Raw genomic sequence first — 23,044 nt, forward strand, 5'->3', positions numbered from 1 at the left:
ACTGGTTTTTTTTTTCATTAAGGAGGGCATGAGCAGTTTTGTCCTATGTAAAATAGAGGGTACACCTTTTTTTATTTATTTATTTTTATTTTTTGACAGGCAGAATGGACAATGAGAGAGAGACAGAGAGAAAGGTCTTCCTTTACCATTGGTTCACCCTCTAATGGCCGCCGCAGCCGGTGTGCTGCGGCCAGCGCACTGCCGCTGATCTGAAGCCAGGAGCCAGGTGCTCCTCCTGGTCTCCCATGTGGGTGCAGGGCCCAAGGACTTGGGCCATCCTCCACTGCACTCCCGGGCCACAGCAGAAAGCTTGACTGGAAGAGGGGCAGCCAGGATAGAATCCGGCGCCCCGACTGGGACTAGAACCTGGTGTGCCGGCGCCGCAGGTGTAGGATTAGCCTATTGAGCCACCGCGCCAGCCAGGGTGCACCTTCAAGTAGCTTTTGTAAGAACTGAAATGCGCTTGACACAAATCATTGGTATTATATCGGGGGACTCAAAAGAAGTCACAAGAGAAGCTGCCTTTGGCTTGAGCCTTTTAGAGAAATTGTGCTATCAAAATTCCCACATGAAATGCAGAATAGCAAACTCTTTTAAGGAATAAATCTCATAGAGTCAGAGCTGGTTGAAACTTTATGTATTAGTCAAGGTTCTCAAGAAAACACAGAATTGATAAGATATGAATAGAGATATATGAAGGGAGATTTATTTATGGCAACAGAGAAGTCCCAGGGCAGCTTAACTGCAGGCTGGAGACCCTGGAATGTCAGTAGCATGGCTCAGTTCCAGTCCCAAAGCAGTGGGTGTAGTTCTCTCAGTTTGAGGCCCAAGCCCAAGTGCCAGCAAGGGGACTGCTGCCATAAGGTCCTGGACTACAAGGATCAGAATCTGATGTCCAAGGCAGGAGTCAGGCAAGTCATAGCTCTCAGAGAAGGTAACAGTGCATCTTCTGCACCTGGTTCCTCCAGATCCCTAGCCAGTTGTTGGTGCTTGCTTTCCCCAAAGCCAAATCTGCCCACCTAGTCCGCTCAGATTCACACGCTCATCCCATTTGTATACATCCTCATAGACACATTCAAAATAAGGGTCTCCCTTTTTCTGAACTGAGTATTCCTTAATCCATTCAAGTTGATGCTATAAAATCAACTATCACACTTTACGAGACTTTGTATTCAGATTTCATTGGAGTTTCCTGACATCTGAGTCTGATAGAAATGAATTTATTTTGGGATTCATAAATATTTTCAAAAACATTCTCGTATTTAAAGATTGGATTACATTAAATTACATTACATATTTAAAGATTGGATTACATTAAAAACCAAACAGAAAGTTATCTTGAAAAATCTTGAGCTCTGTAGAGTCTGGGGCCCTGTTGCATGGTGGTTATCATCTAGAGCTGTCATGTCTTCACTGTGTTCTTAACATTCGCTAAATGTATGCAGTTCACTTGAGTAGTCTTCTAGCCCGCTGTGGACATTCAAATTTGAGACATCTGTTCTAGTTTAATTTCATCACTGTACATATTGAAATACTGACTCCTGAAAAAGATTGTCATTTGCCAATGTAACTTTCATTACATGTACATAACAGATTCTGTAAGAAACTGACTACAGTGCCTGGCACATGTGTAGTTCTCAACATGTTTTGTCTCATCGTTGGCAACAAAGGCAATAGAAGAAACACTTCTCTTACTGGCCTGCTTGTTCCTTTTTTTTTTTTTTTTCTATGAACATTTATCAGGCAACATTCATTTGCCAATCACTGTGCTATAGAGAACAAAATCAGATATTATGCCCACCTTTCAGGAACTTTCACTCTTTGGGGCAGTAAAAAATATAAATAAAAAAGCACACAAAATCATTTAAAATTGAAACTGTGAGAAATGCCATCGAGTAGACATATATTAGGTGATTTGAAAAAGATAGGTGAGAGAAGGCTTTTCTGATGAGAATGTGACTTTCAAACTTATAGCTGAAGGATGTGGTGAAGAATTACCCTGGGGTAGGTTGGGGGAGGGGAGTGGCAGGGAATAAGTTATACATTCCTTGCAGAGGAATAATTAGGAGCTAAGGCACTTCAGAGAGGAATCTGAAGGAAAGCATACGGGATTAAAAGAAGACTGGTGGGCTGGATTTAAGAGGGCAAGAGAGTGAAGCTGGAGAGGTAGGCTGGTTTTAATTAATTTGAAAGAATTAACATAGTCTGTCAAAGACAAAGATTTTACATCATGAATGATCCCTGTCTTTTGTTATCAAAGATATGAACCATGCATCTACTTTTTTTTTATTTGACAGGTAGAGTTGCAGACAGTGAGAGAGAGAGACAGAGAGAAAAGTCTTCCTTCCATTGGTTAACTCCCCAAATAGCCACTACGGCCAGCACTGCGCCAATCCGAAACCAGGAGCCAGGTGCTTGCTTCTTCCTGGTCTTCCTTGTGGGTGCAGGGGCCTAAGCACTTGGGCCATCCTACACTGCCTTCCTGGGCCACAGAGGAGAGCTGGAGTGGAAGAGGAGCACCGGGGCTAGAACTGGTGCCCATATGGGATGCCGGCGCCACAGGCGGAGGATTAACCAAGTGAGCCACGGTGCTGGCCCCTGCCTCTACTTTTAAAAGTAAAATACAGTTTACGTGAAGTAACTGTTTCTTACAAATCAATGATTATTTTCACATAGCCTTATTTTAACAAATGAGTAGTTAATAACTATGCTGCTTGGTAGGAAGCTTTGGAGTTTATCCACATATAATAGTTTCATTTATGTGATGGACTTAATGATTAGGAAGAATAGCTGAGTGATTAGCATCATCTGTGAAAAAGAATTGTACTATTGTGAACTAGGTACAATTAATTTCATTTAACATATATTAAATATTGTTTTGTGGAATGAATTGTGTTTCTTGGATTATGAAAAAGATGTACAAATGACTGATTTATAAATTTCTGTGTTTTCAGAATATATCCCAACTCTTACAGAATTACTGTTACTTTGGAATGATTTTTAAGTGGTAGTAATATTTTATTTGATTTCCCTTGTGATATTTTCTTCAAAAGCATTTTATGGAAATATTAACAAATATTTCTCAGTATTTTTCCAAGTTGGAATTACTTGGGAATAAGTATTTAAATTCTCTGTTACCTTTTTTACAGTCAGAAACTTATTTGAGTCCTAATGGTTCACCTAACCATGGTGACTCTATCTGGGGGGTGAGTAGTAATTTGGCCTATTTAGAAAATGGTCGTGTTCTGGTACTGTTTTACTTGCAACCAGTCTGGTTCAATTCCGGGAAAACAAGTCAAAGAGAATATGAAAACTCATATAGTGATAACTAAGAGATATCATTGAACAGCACTGTTGGATGTCTTTGTCTCGGCAGTTTGGTAGGTATGGATTGAGAACTGTACTGATGAGAGTTGAGTTTATTTCTTACTGGGTGATATTTTTCCTACATATCCTTATCTTACTATTCTTCTAAACAGTTTTTAATGAGACTTCTGTTGGAGGCTGTTTGGAACAGTTTAGTTCCAGAAAAATCTACATTTTCTTCCAGTATTTTCCTTTGAGCTTTCTTTTTTATCATTGCTCAATTTTTGTTTTCACCTTTGGCAAACTTTTTTTTGTTAAGATTTATTTATTTATTTGAAAGTCAGAGTTACAGAGATGCAGAGTCAGAGGGAGAGAAAGAGAGAAAGTCTTTCATCAACTGGTTCAATCTCCAAATGGCCCACAACAGTCAGAACTGTGCCAATCCGAAGCCAGGAGCCAGGAGCTTCTTCCATGTCTCCCATGTGGGCAAGGGGCCTAAAGGCTTGTGCCATCTTTTACTGCTTTCCCAGAACATAGCTGAGAGCTTGATCAGAAGTGGAGCAGCCGAAACTCAAACTGGTGCCCATATGAGATGCTAGCACTGCAGGTGGTGACTTTACCCACTATGCCACAGCACCAGTCCCTCTGCATACTTTTGAACATATTCAGATCAGTTGACCAGTGTAACATGTTTTTCTCTTTCTTATTTCTTCTAGGGAGAGTAGTTACTAGAGAAATAGATCCCAGTCTACAAACAACAGAGGTAAGTTAAATATATGTGTATTAATTTCTCTATAAATGAGAATAAACAAGATATGGTTAGAAGTATAATCATATGAATAATTAAATCTTTATACTTCAAATATTTATTCACATTACTTATATTTTTTATCTGTAACATTTTTAGTAAGGAAAACAATTTTCTATTTAATGCATATTTAATGTAGTATCTTTCTAGATGTTGTAAAGGCAAAAAACATAAGTTTGAATTTGTTTTGAGACTTCCTGTGAAATAAACCCAGATGCAGGGCTTTGATATACAAGCTAATAGTATTGGGCTTAAAGAATTTGCTATAGTTTAAATAGTTTTTTATATTACAGCATTACTCAGTGATAGTGCTTATTGATGACTCTGCTGGGGGTCAAGTAATTCAAATTGAATGTAGTTACATTAAATAAAACAATAAATCATTACATTAAGTACAGGCAGTGCTTTGTCTGTGCAGGTTGTGTATCTGTAGATTGAATAAAATGAGGGTCAAAAATAGTTTTTAAAAATTACAGAGGTGAGGCCAGTGCTGCGGCTCAGTAGGCTAATCCTCTGCCTTGTGGAGCCGGCACACCGGGTTCTAGTCCCGGTCGGGGCGCCGGATTCTGTCCCGGTTGCCCCTCTTCCAGGCCAGCTCTCTGCTGTGGCCAGGGAGTGCAGTGGAGGATGACCCAAGTGCTTGGGCCCTGCCCCCGTATGGGAGACCAGGATAAGCACCAGGCTCCTGCCTACGGATCAGCGCAGTGCGCTGGCCGCGGCGGCCATTGAAGAGTGAACCAACCAACGGCAAAAGGAAGAACTTTTCTCTGTCTCTCTCTCTCACTGTCCACTCAGCCTGTCCAAAAAAAAAAAAAAAAAAAAATTACAGAGGTGAAGCCGGTGCTGTAGCACAGTAGGTTAAGCTGCCACCTGTAGTTCCAGTATCCCATATGTGCACCAGTTCAAGGACTGGCTGCCCTACTTCCTATCCAACTCCCTGTTAATGTACCTGGGAAAGCAGCTGAAGATGACCCTAGTCCTTGGGCCCCTGCCACCCAAGTAGGAGACCCAGAAGAAACTCCTGCACTCCTGGCTTCAGCATGGCCCACCCCTGGTAGTTGGAGCCATTTGGGGAGTGAACCAATGCATAGATTTCTCTTTCTCTGTCTGTCCTTTTCTCTCTCTCTCATTTTCAAATGAATAAATAAATCTTTTTTTTTAATTTTTTTTTATTTTTTTATTTTTTTGACAGGCAGAGTGGACAGTGAGAGAGAGAGACAGAGAGAAAGGTCTTCCTTTGCCGTTGGTTCACCCTCCAATGGCCACCGCGGCTGGCGCGCTGCGGCCGGCGCACCACGCTGATCTGATGGCAGGAGCCAGGAGCCAGGTGCTTTTCCTGGTCTCCCATGGGGTGCAGGGCCCAAGCACCTGGGCCATCCTCCACTGCACTCCCTGGCCACAGCAGAGGGCTGGCCTGGAAGAGGGGCAACCGGGACAGAATCTGGCGCCCCGACCGGGACTAGAACCCGGTGTGCCGGCGCCGCTAGGCAGAGGATTAGCCTAGTGAGCCGCGGCACCGGCTAAATGAATAAATAAATCTTTAAAAAAACTACAGCTATACTAAACATGTAGATGTTTTTCTTGATATTATTCCCTAAATAATGCAGTATAATGACTATTTATATTGTATTAGATATTATAAGTAATCTAGAGATGATCTAAAGTACATGAGAAGATATAAGTTATATGCAAAAATAACAATTTTATATAAGGATATCCATATGTTTGGGTATCCTTGCCTGGTTATGGAACCAATCCCCAGAGATAACAAGTGGTAACATTATAACTTGTAAAAATATAGAATATTTTTAACCAAAGGCTTTGTTTAATTTATATGAACTTTTAAAATATACTACAAGTTATATTGCTTTTATACAGAGCATAACTTTTCTAATGATATTTCTTTTTTTTAAAAGGTTTATTTTTATTTATTTGAAAGACAGAGTTACAAATAGAGATAGAGCCATACAGAGAGAGAGAGAGAGAGAGGTCTTCCGTCTGATGGTTCACTCCCCAAATGGCCCCAATAGCCAGAGCTGAGCTAATCCAAAGCCAGTAGCCAGGAGCTTCTTCTGGGTCTCCCACACAGGTACAGGGACCCAAGGATGTGGGCCATCTTCTGCTTTTCCAGGCCATAGCACAGAGCTGGATCAGAAGTGGAGCAGCCAAGACTCGAATGGGCACCCATGTGGGATGCCTGCCCTGCATGCCAGGGCTTTAACCCACTGCAACGCAGTGCCAACCCCTCTAATGATATTTCAATAAAATTATTTTTCTAGAAGGCTCTAGTGTGGGGTTTCATAAATGAGTGAGACAGATCATGGACATCTTCACCTGAAGAGTGTGCCCTGGATTGCTTTGGCCAGCACTTTCTATTAGAGGGTATCAGCAAGTCTACAAGCTAGCTGGCACATAGGCACAGTTGATGTACAACTTTAGGTGGGAAAGGAATCCAGTCTGGTGATCCATGACTGGGAACAGAACTGTGGTGTAAATCTTCAAAGACAGGTCCATTCAAATGCTCCTGCAATTAACATCCATTCAGCCCCCTGCTGTCTAGGCTGCCACATTCCTTTAGGGGCAGCTTATGCCCCCCCATTGCCTATTTTGATGAAGATCAGAAACTGTAGCCTTTCCTCTAATTTCATGGCAGTTTCCTGCCTTGAGACACACTCAAGCAGCAGCATCTACTATAGGTCCAAAATTATGCAAGTGGCTGTTACAGATGTAAAATCCTTATGTTGAGTTGAGAGTGTCCAATTAGATATAAACAGTGCCCCAGGTTGGCAGTGTGCTAGTTGGCTGGATAAGCTGGCTCCATAAACTGGTTTACATAAGATTCCTACAAGTTCTAGGATACCTTTAAATGTATAGTGACCAGAATATTGAGAAAAATAGAATATAAGAATCAGAAGATGAAGATCATATGGTGTACTAACTTTTTTAAAAAGATATACTCATTTTATTTGTATGTTAGAATTGTAGAGAGAGAGATCTTCTATCTGCTGGTTCACTCTCCATATGGCTGCAACAGCCAGGGCTGGCCAGGCCAAACCAGGAGCCTGGGGCTTCATCTGGGCCCCCCACATTGGTGCAGGGGCCTAAGCATTTGAGCATCTTCTGCTGCTTTCCCAGGCACACCAGCAGGGAGACGGATTGAAAGTGGAGCAGCCATGACTTGAACCAGCACCCATATGGGATGCCAGAGCCTCAGGTGGCAGCCTTACCCTCTGTGCCATAGCGTTGGCTCATGGTATAGTGGTTTTTACAGTGTAGTATAGAGAATAATAATTATATGAAGACTTTCTTAAAAATGCGGACCCTTGGGCCTTAGCTCAAATACTAATCGATATCTTTGGGGATAAAGGTGAGGAAGTAATGAAGGATGCAAGAGCTTCATGACTAAATTTTATGTAAGGCTTTGTGTGCCTTTGTAGTACTAGTTAAATACAAACTTGAGCAAGTTAACTTCTCTGTACCACAGCTTCCATGAAATAAGATTAAACAATACATAAGAAATTCTCAAATTCTCAACTGTGTTGGCTTTATAAAATTAGTTTTGAGGGCTGAGACTGTGTTATAGTAGGTTGAGCCTCCACCTGCGGTGCTAGCATACCATATGGGTGATCCTTCGAGTCCCGACTGGTCCACTTCCAAGCCAGCTCCCTGCTAAGGTACCTGGGAAATCAGTGGAAGATGGCCCAAGTGCTTGACTCCTGCACCCACAAGGGAGAACTGGGGAAGTTCCTGGCTTCTGGCTTCAGCCTGGCCCAGCCCTTGCCATTGTGGCCATTTGGGGAGTGAGCCAGCAGATGGAAGACATCTCTGTTTCTCCCTTTCTGTTTTCACTCTGGCTCTCAAATAAATAAATAATTTTTTAAAAAATTAATTCTTGCTTATTTTCTAGTGATCGTTACCATAAATTTACTAAATTTATTGTGTCATATATGTATATTAAAGATTTATTTATTTATTTGAAGGTCAAAGTTACACAGAGAGGGAAGGGGAGGCAGAGAGAGAGAGAGTTCTTCCATCCACCTGTTTATTCCCTAGTTGGCTGCTACAGCTGGAGCTGTGCGGATGTGAAACTAGGAGCCAGGAGCTTCTTCCAGGTCTCCCACGCAGGTGCAGAGACCCAAGGACTTGGGCCATCTTCCACTGTCTTAGCAGAGAGCTGGATTGGAAGTGGAGCATCCAGAACTTGACCCAGGGCACAAATGGGATGCTGGCACTGTAGGCGGTGGCCTTACCCGCTATGCCACAGCAGCCCCCCACCACTGTGTCATATAGTTTTAATTCACATGTATTTTCTAGATTTCCACAAAAGACTGTACAATGTTCAATGATGACTTACATTAATTGTAAATAAGAGGCTACTACTCTGGAATTTAGCCCTTTTTAGCATTCATGAAACCACAGAAGATCCTTTGAAAAAATAATATATATATATTTCAATTAGTTTTATATAGTTGAATAAAAAGGTTATGTGAAGTTTATAAAGTAGAACTATATAAACTGGCTTATTATTCTGCCGATTAGACTTTGGCATTGGGATTCTGAATACAGATAGTCTAATTATAAAGCTTACTCTTTAGTCACTCTACAATATTACTTTTTTAAGTATACTATTTTAGGGTCTGATATTGTGGCATAGTGTAAAGCCTGTTCCACTTTTGATCCAGCTCTCTGCTAATGGCCTTGGAAAAGCAGTGGAAGAAGGCTCAGGTGCTACCTGTGTGGGAGACCGGGATGAAACTGGCCCAGCCCTGGTCATTGCAGCCATTCAGAGAGTGAATCAATGGATAGAAGATCTCTCTCTTTGTGTCTCCCTCTCTTTCTCTCTGACCTTAAAAAAAAAAAAAGTACTATTTTAAGAACCTTATGCGCCGGTGCCGTAGCTCACTAGGCTAATCCTCTGCCTTGCGGCGCTGGCACACCGGGTTCTAGTCCCGGTCGGGGCGCCAGATTCTTTCCCGGTTGCCCCTCTTCCAGGCCAGCTCTGTGCTGTGGCCAGGGAGTGCAGTGGAGGATGACCCAAGTGCTTGGGCCCTGCACCCCATGGGAGACCAGGATGAGCACCTGGCTCCTGCCATTGGATCAGCGCGGTGTGCCGGCCGCAGCGCGCTGGCCGTGGCGGCCATTGGAGGGTGAACCAACGGCAAAGGAAGACCTTTCTCTCTGTTTCTCTCTCTCTCTGTCCACTCTGCCTGTCCAAAAAAAAAAAAAAAAAAAAAAAAAAAAAAAAAAAAACAACTTATGCAAGATTCAGTTGTGAAGCCATCTAGTTCTGGACATTTCTTTTTTGGAAGTTTTAAATTATTTCTTCTTCAATCTCTTTGTTAATGATCTGTTAGAGCTTTCTATTTCATGATTCAATTTTATTAGATTATATAGGAACTTATCCTTTTCCTCTACCAAGCATAGGAAACCTTTTCCCTGCCAAGGGCCATTTGGATATATATGATGTCATTCACAGACCATACAAAATTTTCAACTTAAAAATTAGGCACCTGTAGATTTTTTGAATTTTGAGTTCCACCTGAGGCTGCCTTGGCAGGGTCAGACCAAATGATTTTACGTCTCTCATTAGGCCCATGGGCGGGATGTTTACCACTCCTGCTAGGCTATCCAATGTGTTGGCTTAAACTTGTTCATAATAGCCCCTTATGATTTTTATTTCTAAGGCATCTGTTGTAAAGTTTTTACTTTCAATTCTGATTTGATTGGATTCTTCTCTCTTTTTCTTAATCTATTAAGGGCTATGTTGGGTTACTTTTTCAGAGCAGTAACTCTTGATTTTATTTACTTCATGTGTTTTTTCTGTTCTCAATTTCATTTATTTTTTTTTCTGATCTATATTTTTCCATCCTTTTGCTAATCTTTGGTTAATTTTGGATGTGTTTGCTTCTTGAAGCATGTGTTAGACTATTAATTGAGGATCTTTTTTCCTTTTTAATGTAGGTATATATTGTTATGAATTTTCCTCATGGACCTACATTGGCTGTATCCCGTGAGTTTTGATATGTTGTCTTTACATTGTCATTTATTCAAGACATTTTATTTTTTAAATTACCATTTTATTTTTTGACCCATTGATTACTCAGGAGCATCTTGTTTAATTTCTAGTTATTAGTGAATTTCTCAAAATTCCTTTTGCTATTGACTTCTAGTTTCATACTGTTGTGGTAAAAATACAACATGAGATATGATTTTGATCTTTTTGAATTTGTTAAATTTTGTGTGTGTGTGTGGAGGCCTGTGTGATGGCACAGAGGGTAAAGTCACTGCCTGTGATGTCAGCATATTATACATAACACAGTCCTGGTTTAAGCTCAGTCTGTTCCACTTTCTGTTCAGCTGCCTGCTAATGTGCCTGTTAGGGCAGCTGGGAATGAATCAAGTGCTTGGGCCCCTGCAATCCATGTGGAAGAACCAAATGGAATTCCAGGCTTCTGGCTTTGTCTTGGCCCAGTCCCAGCTGTTGCAGACATTTGGGAAATGAACCAGAAGATGGAATATTTTTTTTTCTCTCTGTCTCTCCCTCTTTCTGATTACTTTTGATATATTTAATGTCTGGCTTCCTTGTACCCATCAATAAACAAACCAACTGAACTTTTCTAGGCTAATTGAAGACAATGTTTAGTAAAACTGTACTGAATTCATTTGTTTTCTTATTGGTGAGTGTAGCAGTATGGTAAATTTTTAGAGGTCTCTACTTCAGAACTGAGTGAGCAAGATATTTATTAACTTCATTTGCTTGCTGATATATTTAGGTGAGCTAGTGGAGTTCATTCAGGGGGCCACAGTAGATAGCATCACATACATATGAAATGGGATTTGGAGCATGTATTTAGAGACTGCAGTTTCCCACGATTCTAACCAACAGTTTTGGTATCAATTTAATACCATAGAAGATATTCATCTTTTTGTATTTCTGCATAGAGAACCTAAAGTTTTTATTTTTGAAATTTCAATGCTCCCCATAGTAGAGCTTCACCTGCCCTATTTAATACAGTAGTACAAAAATTGGCATGTGTTCAAAATTATGTCTTCATCCTCCTTAAGAACACAAAGAAATAGTTTCTTTAACCAGTCTACTGTTGATGGTCATTTGGGTTGATTCCAGGTCTTAGCTATTGTGAATTGAGCTGCAATAAACATTTAGGTGCATACAGCTTTTTTGTTTGCCGATTTGATTTCCTTTGGGTAAATTCCAAGGAGTGGGATGGCTGGGTTGTATGGTAGGGTTATATTCAGGTTTCTGAAGAATCTCCAGACTGACTTCACTAGTGGCTTTACCAGTTTGCATTCCCACCAACAGAGGGTTAGTGTCCCTTTTTCCCCACATCTTGCCAGCATCATTTGTTGGTAGATTTCTGTATGTGAGCCATTCTAACCCAGGTGAGGTGAAACCTCATTGTGGTTTTGATTTGCATTTCCCTGATGACTAGTGATCTTGAACATTTTTTCATGTGTCTGTTGGCCATTTGGATTTCCTCTTTTGAAAAATGTCTACTGAGGTCCTTGACCCATCCCTTAAGTGGGTTGTTCATTTTGTTTTTGTGGAGCTTCTTGATCTCTTTGTAGATTGGTTATTAAGGCTTTATCTGTTGCATAGTTTGCAAATATTTTTTCCCATTCTGTCGGTTGCCTCTTCACTTTCCTGACTGAAATTATGGGACATGTACTCTATAGAATACTATATAGCAGTAAAAAAAAAAAAAAACAAAGAAATCCTGTCATTTACAACAAAATGGAGGAATCTGGAAAACATCATGCTGAGTGAAATAAGCCAGCCACAAAGGGAAAAATACCATATGTTCTCCCTGATTAATAACAACCTACCAAGCACCAAAAAGGAAACCTGTTGAACTGAAATGGACACTATGAGAAACAGTGACTTGAACAGCCCTTGTCCTGAATGTTGATGAACAACTTAATACTTTATCCCTTTTAGTATTTTTTGTTCTACTTAATACCATTGGTTGAACTCTTTAATTAACACACAGTTATTCTTAGGTCTTTAAATTTAACTGAAAAGTGATCCTTGTTAAATATAAGTTTGGGAATAAGAGAGGGAGAAGATGTACAATTTGGGACATGCTCAAGCTGACTTGCCCCAAACAGTAGAGTTAGAAATGTGCCAGGGGACTCCAATTCAATCCCATCAAGGTGGCATGTACCAATGCCATCTCACTAGTCAGATCTGGCTGATCTGAGATGGCATTGGTACATGCCACCTTGATGGGATTGAATTGGAATCCCCTGGTACCTTTCTAACTCTACTGTTTGGGGCAAGTTAGATTGAGCATGTCCCAAATTATACATCTTCTCCCTCTCTTATTCCCACTCTTATATTTAACAGGGATCACTTTTCAGTTTAGTCTCAACACTTAAGAATAACTGTGTATTGATTACAGAATTCAACCAAAAGTATTAAGTAGAACAAACAAACAAGCAAATACTAAGAGGGATAAAGTATTAAGTTGTTCATCAACATTCAGGGCAAGGGCTGATCAAGTCACCGTTTCTCATAGTGTTCATTTCACTTTAACAGGTTTCCTTTTTGGTGCTTGGTTAGTTGTCACCGATCAGGGAGAACATATGATATTTGTCCCTTTGGGACTGGCTTATTTCACTCAGCATAATGTTTTCCAGATTCCTAACAGGTTTTTCATATGGGTTGAAGGCACCCGGGTACTTGAGCCATAACCATCTACCTCCTAGAGTGCACATTAGAAGGAAGCTAGAATGAAAGCAGGGCCAGGACCTGAATCCAGACTCTTCAAAATGAGATGCTGGTGTCCAAACAACATCTTAACTTCCACAACAAACGCATGCCTCCCAAATATCATTGATTACCCAAGATATTTTTTGGTAATTGCCTTGGTATTTTAAATAATGATTATGGTAATCGAAGATTGGAGACAATTCATGATTTAAAAAATTAAATGATATTTTCTCTTCTAGTATATTAGGAAGTCATGAGATATTTTTAAAATAAACTCTGTGTAAGCTTTCTATACATATATACATAAACTTTTGCATATGTAATATCTGCATCATCTCAGTATAATTATAGTAATTCTGTTTTCTTTGCCTGATCAATCAACTATCAAGGTATACATAACAGCGTATCCATTTTACTCTGTATTTTTATTATTCCAATGTTTTTCTTCATTATCATTTTTTCTCTTTCCTTCTTAATTAAGTTCCACAAATATTTATTATTTAAAGCTATCCTTTAAAGGATTTAGGGAGGAGAGGGCATATGACACAGCAGTTAGGATGCTGCTTGGGTTGCTCACATCTTATGATGGAGTGCTTGGTTCAAGTCACAGCTCCTCTAGCTTCCTGGTAATGTGCAACCTAGGAGGCAGCAGATGATGACTCAAGTACTTGGGTCCCTGCTACTCATGTGGGAGACCTTGATTGAGTTCCAGGCTTATAGCTTTTGTCTGGCCCATCCCTGGCTGTTGCAAGCATATGGGGAGTGAACTAGCAGATGGAAGATTCATATTCTCCCTCTCCTTCTCCCTCCTCCTCCCCCCCCTCCCCATCTCTCTCCCTCCCTTTTAAATAAAGTTAAAATAAATAAAATGTTCAAAAAGGAGTTCTGGGAATTTGAAGTCTCTTGCCCATTGGCTATTGGTTTCTTTCAATTTTTTCCCCCTCTTTCCTCCTTGCTACCTCTCTCCCCTCCAGGATTGAATATCACACACACAGATAAACAATTATAGAGTGATCATACTAAAGTTTGTGTATATGTTTCTTGGAATCTTTAATTCTGGGTAGGAAATCCTAACTCTCTATCGGTTGCTTCACAGCCTGCAAAATGGTACAATTTGTTCCTGTGGCACCATCTTATGGTAAAAACCAGCGCTGAATGATGCTGCTTTTGCTCTGGATGGCTGCAGCAATAGCATGGGTCATTTTTCTTCCAAGGAGTACTGTTGATTTGTTGGGACTTTCTCACTGATACCTAGTTCCCAGGGAATTGAAGTTTCAGAATAATGATTCTTAATCTTTTTTAGATCTGATGGAATCTATACCGTCTTTCTAAAAATGTACATACACACACACACACACACACGCACACATGCACAATCTATATAGCTTCAGAGGTTTATCAAGCCACCAGGAATATAGATTTATGTATCTAAGAATAACTACATCATTCAGAGAAGCCACTCAGATGTTTGTTCCTTTATAAATAGGCATTTCTAAGCACAAGTTAAATATGAGCACAAATACTCATACTATAAAATATGATCTAAAGATATAAATGGCATGTTTGGAGCCCAAAAAAAGCACAATGTGTTTTAATAACATTCAGTTATATATAACAGAAGTAAGATCTTTCTGCCCCAGTTAACTGGTTTTTAACTGTCTTAAGACATGTACCTCATGGTGATTTACAAGGTTACTGATGTTTCTTTTTCTTTATATTAAGAAAAAAATTCACAGCTTAAACTTAAAATACCACATAATGATAGAAGTTTGGGTCATCCTAAGTCATCCTGGTTCTAAGGAACAAAATAAATATACTCATTATTATTGTACACTCAGGAAAAGAATTAGAATCCCTATTCTCTTAGGTATTTTGTTGAGTCTTTGTCAAAAATGGAGTGTAAATTTTGTCCCCTTTGCACATCTTCAATCAATAGTACCACCCTTCTGGATCACAGTTGAGCTTGTTTGTATAATATGATCACTTATAAATATGGTAGATGTCAAAATTCTTACATACATGCACACAAATATGGCTGCTACAGACATAGGGCAAGAGAACTATTGCTTTTTCCTTCTGATTTTGTATTTTGAGTAAATATAGTCAAATTAGAACCATTTGTTCTAATTGGCTTCCACAAATTGATGAATTTCATAAGATAAGCTAATACTATGATGACTTACAAGAATGAATGGTTTTGTTGGTTTTGCTTTGTTTCCTTTTCTTTTCCAAAGTGATTTTCAATCAAACTTATATGTAATAATAGCTGTTACATAGATATAAAATACCACAAATTGAACATGACCACAAATTGAACATGAGCTTCCTAACTTATTCATACCTGACTGACTTACATCCGCTGTCTTTTATGGGAGATCCATCTGGCCTGACTTAGGTGAAAAATGGTATAGAATACTATAAAACAATACTTACAGACATAAACTATTAGAAATACCAGTTGTGCCTGGTTGCTCCTCTTCCAGTCCAGCTCTCTGCTGTGGCCCAGGAGTGCATTAGAGGATGGCCTAAGTCCTTGGGCCCTGCACCCACATAGGAGACCAGGAGGAGCACCTGGCTCCTGGCTTTGGATCAGTGCGGTGTGCCCGCTGCAGCATGCCAGCCGCAGTGGCCGTTGGGGAGTGAACCAACGGAAAAGGAAGACCTTTCTCTCTGTCTCTCTCACTGTCCACTCTGCCTGTCAAAAAAAAAAAAAAGAAGAAGAAGAAGAAGAAGAAAAGAAATACCAGTTGTGAAGATTAAAATCATCGAACTTCCTATTCATGGGTTAGCTAAAGCAATTGGAAAGGTGCCTCATTGACATCCAATAAATCATCTATTTCTGTAATTCTATGTGCCACACTTAGGCTATTATATATAATATATATAATATATTATATTATAATATAATATATATTATACAATATATAATATAATAAAATATTATTATATAATATTTTATTATATCATATAATTTTTATAAATATATTTTATTATATAATATAATTATATTATATAATAATTATATATCTTATTATAATATATTATTAATTATATATAATTAATATTAATCAATTAATTAATATAATTAATATATAATTAATATTATATAATTATATAACATATAATTATATTATAATATATTATAATATATTATATATAATTATATTATATAATATATTATATATAATATAATATAATAATATTAAGTATTACATATTTTATATTAACTGTGAAAAGCCAAATCAGCCACACATAAAATTCTTTTAGGAGTTCTCTAGTGTTTTTGCTGTTTTGAAAGAGAAATAATTAACAGGCAACACAGCATATGAAATTTAAAGTTTTAAGTTTAGTTATTAAAGCAAGCGAATTTGTATAGATTTAAACACAGGATTGATTTTGTTTCACATGAGAAATCAGTGTTAAAGATTAATTTGCATGAGTATTTACTTGCTATAAGACCAACTAGCAGGCTCCCAGCTTTCTAATCTTTAACTGCATGTTTATTTTGTTTTATTGGTGACCAAATTTTAGATAATCGAGCCTGCATTGTGGAACAGCAGTTTAAGCCACTGTTCACAATGCTGTAATTCCCTATTGGAGCAATGAATCCTGGCTGTTTCACTTCTGATCCAGCTTCTTGCTAAAGATCCTGGAAAGGCAGCAAGAAGGTGGTCCAAATACTTGGATCTCTACCACCCACGTGGAAAATCTAAATGGAGTTCCAGGCTCTTGGATTTGACCTGACCCAGCCTGGGCTGTTGCAACCATTTAGGGAGTAAAGCAGTAGAGAGAAGATATTTTTCTCTCTGTGTCTCTCTCCCTCTTGCTCACTCTCTCTGTCAGTCTGCTTTTTAAAGAAATGAAATAAATCTTTAAGAAAACAAATATTAGGTAATCATTTCCATGTTTTTTGCCACTTGAGAATAAAAATAGAATTTAAAATTGTGCCATTTATGTCTCCTACAGTTTCAAAAAAAATGAGCAAAGCAAAGATTCTATCTTCTTCCGAGATGGGATTAGGCAAATTGATTTTGTACTTTCCTATGTTGATGACTTAAGGGAAGATGCAGAAATAAAAGCGGTAAGTGCCTATGTGAGAAACACAAGAATAACAAAAAGAAGTATATTCTATATTTTGATGTGGATATTCACATTGAATTACGTTGTAAAAAGTCAGAGACTTCCGAAGTGTTATTGAAAGCTGAAACTGAGTGAAAAGACTACAAAATAGGCAGCCGAGTAATGAATGTGTGATGCCAATTAAATTTACTGGATGTTTTAGAGACAAAGTCCTTTTACTTCTCCTCCAAGAAGCTGAGGTATTTTAGACAGCTCACATTAGATATTAAGTGTGGCCACCAAATTGCGGGAGTTTTTGAAAATAATAAAAATCTTTTCAGTGAAAATACTATTTTGAAATTGTAGGATGAATTTATCCAATCTGCAGTGGACTTTGTATTATATTGTAATTATGATCCTATTTTATTTTCATTATGGCAATTGACACTTTCAAAGCTGATATTCTTTGTTCACTTTTATTTATTTTTTAGAAAGCTTTTACTTAATAAATATTAATTTCATAGGTACAGCTTTAGGAATTCTTCCCCATACCCACCCTCACACTTCCACTCCCATCCCACCTTCTGCTCCATCTCCCATTCCATTCTTCATTAAGATTCATGTTTAATTATCTTTTTATACAGAAGACCAACTCTTTACTAAGTAAAGATTTCAACAGACACAGACACACAAAGTATAAATACTGTTTGAAGACAAGTTTTACTGTTAATTATCATAGAACAGCTCATTAAGGACAGAGGTCCTACATGGGGAGCAAGTGCACGGTGACTCTTGTTGATTTAACAATTGAAACTCTTATTCATGATGTCAGTGATCACCTGATGCTCTTATGAGCCGCCAAGGCTATGGAAGCCTCTTGAGTCCACAAACTCCATCAGTATTTAGACAGGGCCATAATCAAATGGAAGTTCTATCCTCCCTTTGGAGAAAGGTACCTCTTCTTTGACGGACCCTTCTTTCCACTGGGATCTCACTCATAGAGATCCTTCATGTAGATCATTCTTTGCCAGAGTGTATTGGCTTTCCATGCCTGAAATGCTTTCATGGGCTTTTTAGCCAGATCTGAATGCCTTAAGGGCTGATTCTGAGGCCAGAGTGATGTTTAGGGTGTTTGTCATTCTCTGAGTCTGCTGTGTGGCCTGCTTCCCATGTTGCATCGTTCTCTCCTTTTTAATTCCACCTGTTGTTATTAGCAGACACTTGGTCTTATTTATGTGATTTTTTTGACACTTATTCCTATATATATGTTACACGCTTAAAATGATCGCTTTAACTAGTAAGATGGCATTAGCACCCACTTTAATGGAATTAGGAGTCCCATGGCAAAATTTTTAGCTTTACCCTTAGGGGTAAGTCCGAGGGAACGTCTGCCGAACTGTACATCTCCTCCCTCTCTTATTTGGGCTCTTATTTTTTACTGTGATCAATTTTCAATTGGATTTAAAGACTTATGAGTAATTCTGTGTTAAGTAAAGTGTTCAACCAATGATATTAAGTAGAAAAAGAAAAGAGTAAAAAAACTAAAATAATAAACTGATCCTCTAAACTCAAGACAAGGGCTATTCAAATATTTGTTCCTCATAGTGTAAATTTCACTCCTAGATGTTTCCTTTTAGGTGCTCTACTAGTTGTCACAGATCAGGGGGAACATATGATATTTGTCTGTTTGGGACTGGTTTATTTCACTAAGTATGATTTTTTCAGATTCATCAATTTTGTTGCCAATGTCCGGATTTCATTTTTTTTTTACCACTATGTAGTATTCCATTAGTACATATCCCATAATTTCTTTATCCAGTCTTCTGTTGACTGGCATTTAGGTTGATTCCATGTTTTAGCTATCGTGAATTGAGCTGCAATAAACATGGAGCTGCAGATAGCTCTTTTATTTGCCGATTTTATTTCCTTTGGGAAAATTACAAAGGGTGGGATGGCTGGGTCCTATGGTAGGACTATATTCAGATTTCTGACATACCTCCAAATTGTCTTCCATGCTAGCTTTACCAGTTTTCATTCCCACCAACAGTGGATTAGGGTACCTTTTTCCCTACATCCTCACCAGCATTTGTTGTTTGTTGATTTCTGTGTGAAAGCCATTCTAGCTGGGGTGAGGTGAAAACTCATTGTGGTTTTGATTTGCATTTCCCTGATGGTTAGTGATCCTGAACATTTTTGCATGTGTCTGTTGGCCATTTGGATTTCCTCTTTGAAAAATGTCTGTTTAATGGGGCCGGCACTGTGGCAGAGCAGGTAAACACCCCGGCCTGAAGTGCTGGCATCCCATATGGGTGCGTGTTCTAGTCCCGGCTGCTCCTCTTCCAATGCAGCTCTCTGCTGTGGCCTAGGATAGCAGTAGAAGATGGCCCAAGTCCTTGGGCCCCTGCACCCATGTGGGAGACCCGAAAGAAGCTGCTGGCTCCTGGCTTCAGATCAGTGCCACTCTGGGCATTGCGGCCATCTGGAGAGTAAACCATTGGATGGAAGATCACTCTCTATCTGCCTCTCTGCCTCTCTTCTCTGTATATCCCTGACTTTTGAATAAATAAATAATTCTTAAAAAAAAAAGAAAAATGTCTGTCTAAGTCCTTGGCCCTTCTCTTAAGTGGGTTGTTTGTTTTGTTGTTGTGGAGTTTTTGATCTCTTTTTAGATTCTGAATATTAATCCTTTATCAGTTGCATAGTTTGTGAATAATTTCTCCCATTCTGTCGTTTGCCTCTTCACTTTCCTGACTGTTCCTTTTGCCTTTCAGAAACTTCTCAATTTGATGTAATCCTAGTTGTTAATTTTGGCTTTGGCTGCCTGTGCCTCTCGGGTCTTTTCCAAGAAGTCTTTGTGCCAATATCTTGCAGGAATTCTCCAATGTTCTCTAATAATTTGATGGTGTTAGGACGTAGGCTTAGATCTTTAATCCATGTTGAGTGAATATTTGTGTAAGGTGTAAGGTAGCGGTCTTGCTTCATTCTTCTGCATGTGGGAATCTAGTTTTCCCAGCACCATTTGTAGAATAGACTGTCCTTACTCCAGGAATTGGTTTTAGCTCCTTGATCAAATATTATAAGTTGGCTGTAGATGTTTGGATTGATTTCTGCTCTGTTCCATTGGTTTATCCATCTGTTTTTGTACAAGTCCCAGGCTGTTTTGATTATAACTGCCCTGTAGTATGTCTTAAAATCTGGTATTGTGATGCTTCCGGCTTTGATTTGTTGTGTAAAATTGCTTTAGCTATTCGAGGTCTCCTGTGTCTCCATATGAATTTCAGCACCATTTTTTCTAAATCTGAGAAGAATGTCTTTGGTGTTTTGATTGATATCACATTGAATCTGTACCTTGCTTTTGGGAGATTGGACATTTTGATGATATTCATTCCTCCAATCCATGAACATGGAAGAATTTTCCATTTTTCTTTTTGTGTCTTCTTCTATTTCTTTAAGGTTTTGTAATTCTCATTGTAGAGATCTTTAACTTCATTGGGTAAGTTTATTCCAAAGTATTTGATGGTTTTTGTAACTATTGTGAATGTGATTAATCTTGAAGTTCATTCTCAGCTGTGGCATTGTCTGTGTATACAAAGGCTGTTGATTTTTGTATACTGATTTTATATCTTGCTACTTTACTAAACTCTTCTATGAGTTCCAATAGCCTCTTAGTGGAGTTTTTGTATCCTCTATATAAAGAATCATGTCTTATGCAAAGAGGGATAGTTTGACTTCCTTCTTCCCAATTTGCATCCCTTTGATTTCATTTTCTTGCCTAATGGATCTGGCAAAAAACTTCTAGTACTATATTGAATAGCAGTAGTGAGAGTTGCCATCCCTGTCTGGTACCAGATCTCACTGGGAATGCTTCCAACGTTTCCCCATTTAATAGAATGTTGGCTGTGGGTTTTGTCGCTCCCCCTCTTCGTGGAGGAACGACACAGGACCCTGCGCTGTTCTTTCGTCTGCTCGGCCCTCCCCGGGTTTGCTGCTGGTTCTTCCCGGGTTGGCTACTATCCCTTCCACCTCCGTGGAAGGGCAGTTCCCCCTGGCCACATTCCCCACTTCCGCAGGGGAGCGGCACACCACCGGCCGGCTTTCTCGGGGGGCTGCACAGGTGTTCCCTCAGATGTTCCCCTTAGATGTTCCTCATAGATGTTCCTGGTGCATGCCGTCTCTCTCCTCCTTTATAGTCCTCCTCCGCCAATCCTAACTCGGCTGCCCACACGCCGAGTACGCTGCTCTCCAATCAGGAGCAAGTCCTACAGTTTATTGATTGAACTGGAGGCAGCTGTGCAGAAGCTGTTTACTTCTCTCCCAGCGCCATATTGTGGGAGAGCAGATGCATAGAATAAGTCTTAATTCCAGTAACTTAGTCCAGTCCGGATTGCTCCCCACAGATCCCCCTTTCTTTTTATTTTTGGCGTTGATACGCGCCTGTCTTCGGTGTCCCGCGGCACACACTCTGCTCTGCTTGCTAGAGTTGCCACAGGTTCTTACAAGTCCTATCAATCAGGCAAACCGAATCCAAGCCTTCTCATTGCCGTATTGTGGGGGAGACTTATTAGTGTTGGTTCGTGCCTATCTTCGGTGACCTGCAGCTCATACTCTGGTCGAGCTGCCTGCTGGTGCTTACCGCCTTAATCAGGCAGACCGAATCCAAGCCTTCTCATTGCCATGTTGAGGGGAGGCCTTTCTATTTCTCTGTTTCTCTATCTCCGGGCATTCCTATTTCTCCTATTTTACTTCTATCTACCAGCATTCCTATTTCTCTCATTTTACTTCTAAACTTCTGTTTCTCTTATCCCCGAGGTTTCCCGGCGCCCGCCTGAGGCTGCTTCTCAGCACCTCGCCCCGCGGCAGCTTCACGGCTCTGCGCGGCTTCCCGGCGCCTCGCCCCACCGGCGCCCGCCCCGCGGCGGCTTCACAGCTCTGCGCGGCTTCCCGGCGCCTCGCCCCGCCGGCGCCCGCCCCGCGGCGGCTTCCCGGCTTTGCGCCGCTTCAGCCCGCGCTTCTCTCATCTGCGCGGCTCGGCTTCGCGCGCACACTCCGCGGTCTCCACGCACTTCGCGCCCGCACCACGGCCTCGCGCCAGTCCTGCGTTCCCTATCTATTCACGCCCTGTGCTCTCTCTGCACGCGGCAGCTTCCGCGAATGTTTCCGCCACCACCGGCATTCAGTCCAAGTTCCCCGGACTAACCTGGCGAATTTCAACCTGGCGGCCCACGTCTCTGCCTCTGGTTCCGGATCTTCGCCTCTTGCTCCCCGGGGTGACTTGAAGAATTCCAAGGTGGCTTATGTCTCCGCCTTGGCCTGCACTCGCGGCTTCATCCTCCCTAACATTTTTCTCTACCCGGTATGTTTCTTTAAGTTTTCTTCCAACAATATTCCTCTCATTTCTCCTGGCTACTCCCCACAGTCCGTATCCGAGTCCAAGCCTCCTCCAGGTTTCACTTTCGCTTTCAATCTCCTAGCTTCCCCGCCATAGTCCGCATCCGAGTCTATGAAAGCTTTCACTTTCGCTTTCAATCCTAACTTCTTTCCCACAGTCCATATCCAAGTCTATGCCTAGGCTTTCAATAGCTTCTTCCGGCACCTTTCTCGTCCGGCTTTCCCCTAGGCTCTTCGCTAGTCTCTCTCTCCGGTTTTTTCCTGCTTCTTCCCGTTTCTTCCCTCCTATGTTTCATATCCGTCCTAGGTTTCTTATCCGTCCTAGGTTTCCTAATCCGTCCTAGGTTTCCTATCCGAGTCACGGCACCATTATGTCGCTCCCCCTCTTCGTGGAGGAGCAACACAGGACCCTGCGCTGTTCTTTCGTCTGCTCGGCCCTCCCCGGGTTTGCTGCTGGTTCTTCCCGGGTTGGCTACTATCCCTTCCACCTCCGTGGAAGGGCAGTTCCCCCTGGCCACATTCCCCACTTCCGCAGGGGAGCGGCACACCGCCGGCCGGCTTTCTCGGGGGGCTGCACAGGTGTTCCCTCAGATGTTCCCCTTAGATGTTCCTCATAGATGTTCCTGGTGCATGCCGTCTCTCTCCTCCTTTATAGTCCTCCTCCGCCAATCCTAACTCGGCTGCCCACACGCCGAGTACGCTGCTCTCCAATCAGGAGCAAGTCCTACAGTTTATTGATTGAACTGGAGGCA

General features: G+C 40.6%; 2 protein-coding genes across 27 annotated transcripts in view; one reads left to right on the top strand and one right to left on the bottom strand.

Moving 5' to 3' along the window:
• Positions 1 to 23,044, bottom strand: part of LOC127482619 (centromere protein U) — a 131,554-nt gene that overhangs the window by 73,049 nt on the left and 35,461 nt on the right. The window lies entirely within an intron of this gene.
• The window catches only part of LOC149127798 (anoctamin-5-like), an 85,129-nt gene that overhangs the window by 14,120 nt on the left and 47,965 nt on the right, over positions 1 to 23,044 (top strand). For 8 of the 19 annotated variants that reach the window (XR_016229019.1, XR_016229016.1, XR_016229018.1 and 5 more), the window contains exons 2-3: positions 4,023 to 4,069; positions 10,076 to 10,124. Coding sequence is in view for 8 of the 19 variants with exons in the window: in XM_089325634.1 (XP_089181760.1) it covers positions 4,023 to 4,069; positions 10,076 to 10,124 (96 nt within the window). In the remaining 11 variants the exon portion in view is untranslated. Of the gene's footprint in view, positions 1 to 4,022; positions 4,070 to 10,075; positions 10,125 to 13,941; positions 13,984 to 16,811; positions 16,932 to 23,044 lie in introns of those variants that run through there. The other 11 variants (XR_016229014.1, XR_016229015.1, XM_089325630.1 and 8 more) reach the window with 5 other exon arrangements.

This window comes from Oryctolagus cuniculus, chromosome 2 (genome assembly GCF_051225735.1).
Source record: "Oryctolagus cuniculus isolate XC-2025 breed Fujian yellow rabbit chromosome 2, ASM5122573v1, whole genome shotgun sequence".
Classification (NCBI taxonomy): Eukaryota; Metazoa; Chordata; class Mammalia; order Lagomorpha; family Leporidae; genus Oryctolagus; species Oryctolagus cuniculus.